We start from the raw sequence: 4133 nt of genomic DNA, 5'->3' as shown, positions 1-4133 counted from the left end.
TAAGAATCCCAGTCCATTAACCCGACACACACACACACACACACACACACACACACACAGCAGTTCAACTTATAGTTATGTTATTGTCGTTGGAGTAGATAAGTAGTGCATTGAGGTTGGATTTTCTATTCCTTCTATTAATGACTGTTATCACAGTTGATATTCGAAGAAAGAAATTTTATATGGCAGTCGAATTGCTGTTGTCGTGTTGTTCTTTTAAAAAAAAATGATATTCACAAATCTCAATGCACAGACGTGTATCGCAATCCATACCGAAACAACAATGAAAGGATCCATAGACTTCAATGATCTAGAGGAAAATCGACAAATAGACCTCTTTTACATAATATATGCCCATCGTAAATGCCAGTGTTACGTGAGTACATCTCTTTAAAATTCAAACCACACATGCCCCCCCCCCCTCCCCTTCCCATTTTATTTTTACACACAATATACACACATTCTAAAAAAATAAACCCACTAGAACATTGATATTGCGCAATTTCCGCTGAGTGAGCTCAAGACACTTAAAAAGGGCTCCTAAGCCAAAAGCAACATGCAGACGAGACATGATGCCTGTTGGGCGAGATAACATTTTCCTCCAACACAGTCAACACTGCTTCTGGTCAAGTACCTACTCATTTTACACATGAGTACAATGAGAGAATGTTTTCGATCCATGCCACCTTAAATAAACAACCAGAAACCGCCCCTGATGTCACTATCCCCCCTCCCGCATTGACATCATCAACAAGTGAGTTTACAATCGACGAACTCACAAGCTGTGTTAAAAAATTACCTAATGAAAAGTCACCCGGGCAGACGGTGTCACCTATAAATATATAAAACAAAACATAAACAAACTGGCACCAATTTTTACGGCCATCTTTAACACCTGTTTAAAATATCAAAAAGTCCCCCCAGACTGGAAACACAGTATCATAACACTGGTACCAAAAAAGAATGGGTCCCGATTTTGTTGCTGACTCCGAGTCTGATTCCTCTACGTACTCTGTGAGGTACCCAATGCTGAGTACATCATTGTCTTTGGAACCTAGTGCTCATTCCCCAACTCAGTCAGAGCCTCATCCACAACTATCACAGACTGAACCTCGTTGCCAGTCTGGGACCCAGGTTCAACCCGAATGCTATACACTTGCAAACCAACGTGTTACGTGCAATGGTGAGTCATTTTTTTGTCATTCTTCTCCTTTGATATTTGTGGGATCAATTTTAATTTACCCATTCCTTTTAAAAGAAAACTTCCACCCCCTCCATGGTGCTGCATTTGTGTTATTGCATTTTTTTCTGTTTTGGCAGTGCTGCGTCGCAAAATACGCTACCATTTACATAACAAGCACAAATCCAAATTTGATAGGGTGGACATCTTAGAATCTGAAACCCCAATGTGTGAGTGATATCAGTGAAACCAGCCATAAAAATGTTCATGTTTATTTTATTGGGGTTTTTTTTGTCTGTAATAGACTTAAATTGCTTGTATTGTAAGTGTTAAAATGGTTTTTTTGTTACAACCCATCTATATATTAAAACTGTTTCTTTGTATTTCTATGATGCTTAAGGCTTTTTTTCACAGACCAGCTGGAAACTTAACGAGAATCAGAGTAGATAACATTTTTATTAATCTTGCAACCTAAACAGTATATGATGATTGGGAGCATTTAAAGAAAAGCACATTTTCTTTTTAATTTGTCGGTACTAAAATTATACTTTGATAATGTCTGCTGTGCTACAAACCCTTTTGACTTCCAGGTTCAATATTTTTCTTTATTCTAAAATTCTTGGGTTTCCTTTCAATGACAACTGAGATCATTAAAATTCAGCTCACAACATGATGTGTGTAGATTTGATGAAAACATATGTTCGAGTTGAGAAGCAGTGTTCACGAACTTGCTGATCGTTTTTACTAGCATTTATTTTCCTAACTTACCTGTGTCAATTAACAAAGGCAAGACTCAAATATTTTCTATCTGAACAGTGTGTTTGTTATTGAAATATTTCCGGCATATACATGTCATATTTCATTCCCACAAAATATAAATCAGGATTAAGTTGTCTGGGCATCAGCATCGTTCAGGCAGTTGGGGGAAGTCTTTAAGGAATTAATGAAGCCGATGCTCAACCGGTCTGGAGGACGTTTGATTGATGTCGGCTGTTTGTTCTGCCAGCCGGTGATGTTTTCTCACTCCCTCAATGACAAAGAAAGTCATTGTTATGACTATGAACTATAGTCTATTATTACTTTTGTTACTATATTAATTGTTACTTATTGCCGCTACTGTTATTATTATTATTATTATTATTATTATTATTATTATTATTATTATTATTATTATTATTATGATATTGCCTTCATTGCATTCTATTACTATTATTGATATAATTAATTTCTGATTGTTGTAAATAATTTATGTGAATTGAATTTTGTCGATCGGCCAAGGGCCTACAATAAACTTAAATGAAATGTTAGTCTTTGGATAGGACTTGGGTCTATTCTTGATTGCTTTTCCGCCTGGGTCGAGTGAAGCATTTGGAGTAAATTTTGTTGCTCAACGTAAAAAACATTCCGCTGATACTGATACCTCCAAGGGGTGGTTGGGGAAAAACCTAAAATTCTTTTGACATTCTGTCTGATTATTCGCTGAAACAACAAAGGACAATCTATGTATTCAGATGAGACTTCAATGTGTTACTATTCCGATTTATGTTCATATTTTGATTATAATGAAGAGGGAACCCTGAACCCAGTGAAGTGGGTGGATTGATCTATTTATTTCTATTTCAAAACAAAAATATGGCGTCTTTTCACTGGATTTGTTATGTGGCAGAGGTCTCCACAAATCTAACATACCTCTTCCAAAGGAATAGATGGTAGAAAAGTATATAACAAGAAGGAATTATGACAGTTACTTGTCCAGGCCTTAAATATTTGGAATGCTATTCCTCTCTATCGCTGTCATGTAGCTGATGTGCATACGATCTGTCTATTGATTTATTTTCATAGTTCATAGCATGATGTGCTTTATTTTCTTCTTTTTTTTTTCCAGAGAAATACAAAAAGCCAAGGAGACCCTGTCCAGACTGTGGACAGTTGCAAACAAAACTCTCAAGGCATTTGATGAGGAAACACAAAGATGAGACAGAAGTTACAGAGGCCATGAAACAGCCTGTAAAGGAAAGGGATAGAACAATGGATTATCTCAAGAAAAGGGCATTTTTTATTCAAACACTAGAAACAATTCAATAGTTATGCGTGAGAGAGCACAAGGGTCACATGAAGTTGTTATGTGTGCTGGCTGTAAGGGGTTTTACTCTGGACGAAGGGTTTATGAACACAAAAAGAAATGTAGTACTGAGCATGCTCTGTGTACTGGAGTTGTAAAATTTTATCCCGTGGCTCCCAATGCAAGTAAAGAAATAAAGGAGAATATTCTTGACAAATTTCGGAATGATGAAGTGGGAAATTTGTGTCGATCTGACAAAGCTATAGTATTGTTAGGAACAAAATTGTGGAGTAAAAGTTCAAAGAAGGAGAGAAAAGTTATAATGAGTGATTTACGCATCTTAGGAAATTTGATTTTAAAAACTAGGAAGAGAACAAATCAACCTTCTTTCTCTGGAGAGGACGTGGTGAAGCGTTGTAACTTTAATGAAATATCGCAAACCATTTCTGAAATGACTTTGAAAGAGGATGGGACATTGAAAGCAGGCTTGAAGCTTTCAATTGGATTTATATTGAAAAAGTTAATTAATTTCTTAAAAGGGGAATATATAATGCAAAACAAAATGGAAGAATCCGCAGAGATAGATTTGTTCAAAGCTGTCCTGGATTATAATTGGGATAGTATTTTTTTTACAGCCAGAGTTCAATGTGAAGCAAAGAGAACAAATTTGAGAAAACCCAAAGAGATGCCATTAGAGAATGATATAAAGAAGCTACGGCAATTTATTACTGAAGAGATGGTCCGTATTTGTGAGGATGATTATCAATTATTTGATTCACATATGTTTGTTAGGCTTCGCAATGTCATCGTAGCTAGGCTTACAATGTTTAATGCGAGGAGAGGCGGAGAACCCGCAAGGATGTTGTTAAAAGACTGGAATGATGCAGATTC

General features: G+C 36.3%; 1 protein-coding gene across 1 annotated transcript; it reads left to right on the top strand.

Annotated features, from left to right (window-relative positions):
- Nucleotides 1-970: 970 nt before the first annotated feature.
- On the top strand, nucleotides 971-3699 carry LOC144961030 (uncharacterized). Its single transcript, XM_078894370.1, has 2 exons — nucleotides 971-1183; nucleotides 3066-3699. The coding sequence occupies exons 1-2, from the start codon at nucleotides 1027-1029 to the stop codon at nucleotides 3263-3265; spliced, it is 357 nt and encodes a 118-aa protein (XP_078750496.1). The 5' UTR covers nucleotides 971-1026; the 3' UTR covers nucleotides 3266-3699.
- Nucleotides 3700-4133: the final 434 nt, after the last annotated feature.

This window comes from Berghia stephanieae, unplaced genomic scaffold (genome assembly GCF_034508935.2).
Source record: "Berghia stephanieae isolate SIO BIC M18660-M18661 unplaced genomic scaffold, UCSD_Bste_1.3 scaffold1273, whole genome shotgun sequence".
Taxonomy (NCBI): Eukaryota; Metazoa; Mollusca; class Gastropoda; order Nudibranchia; family Aeolidiidae; genus Berghia; species Berghia stephanieae.
This window is presented reverse-complemented; position numbering and strand designations above follow the sequence as displayed.

Coding starts and splice junctions, on each gene's coding strand:
- LOC144961030 (XM_078894370.1), top strand. CDS start 1,027: ATGCTGAGTACATCATTGTCTTTGGAACCTAGTGCTCATTCCCCAACT. Junction 1,184..3,065: donor CCAACGTGTTACGTGCAATG/GTGAGTCATTTT, acceptor TTTTTTTTCCAG/AGAAATACAAAAAGCCAAGG.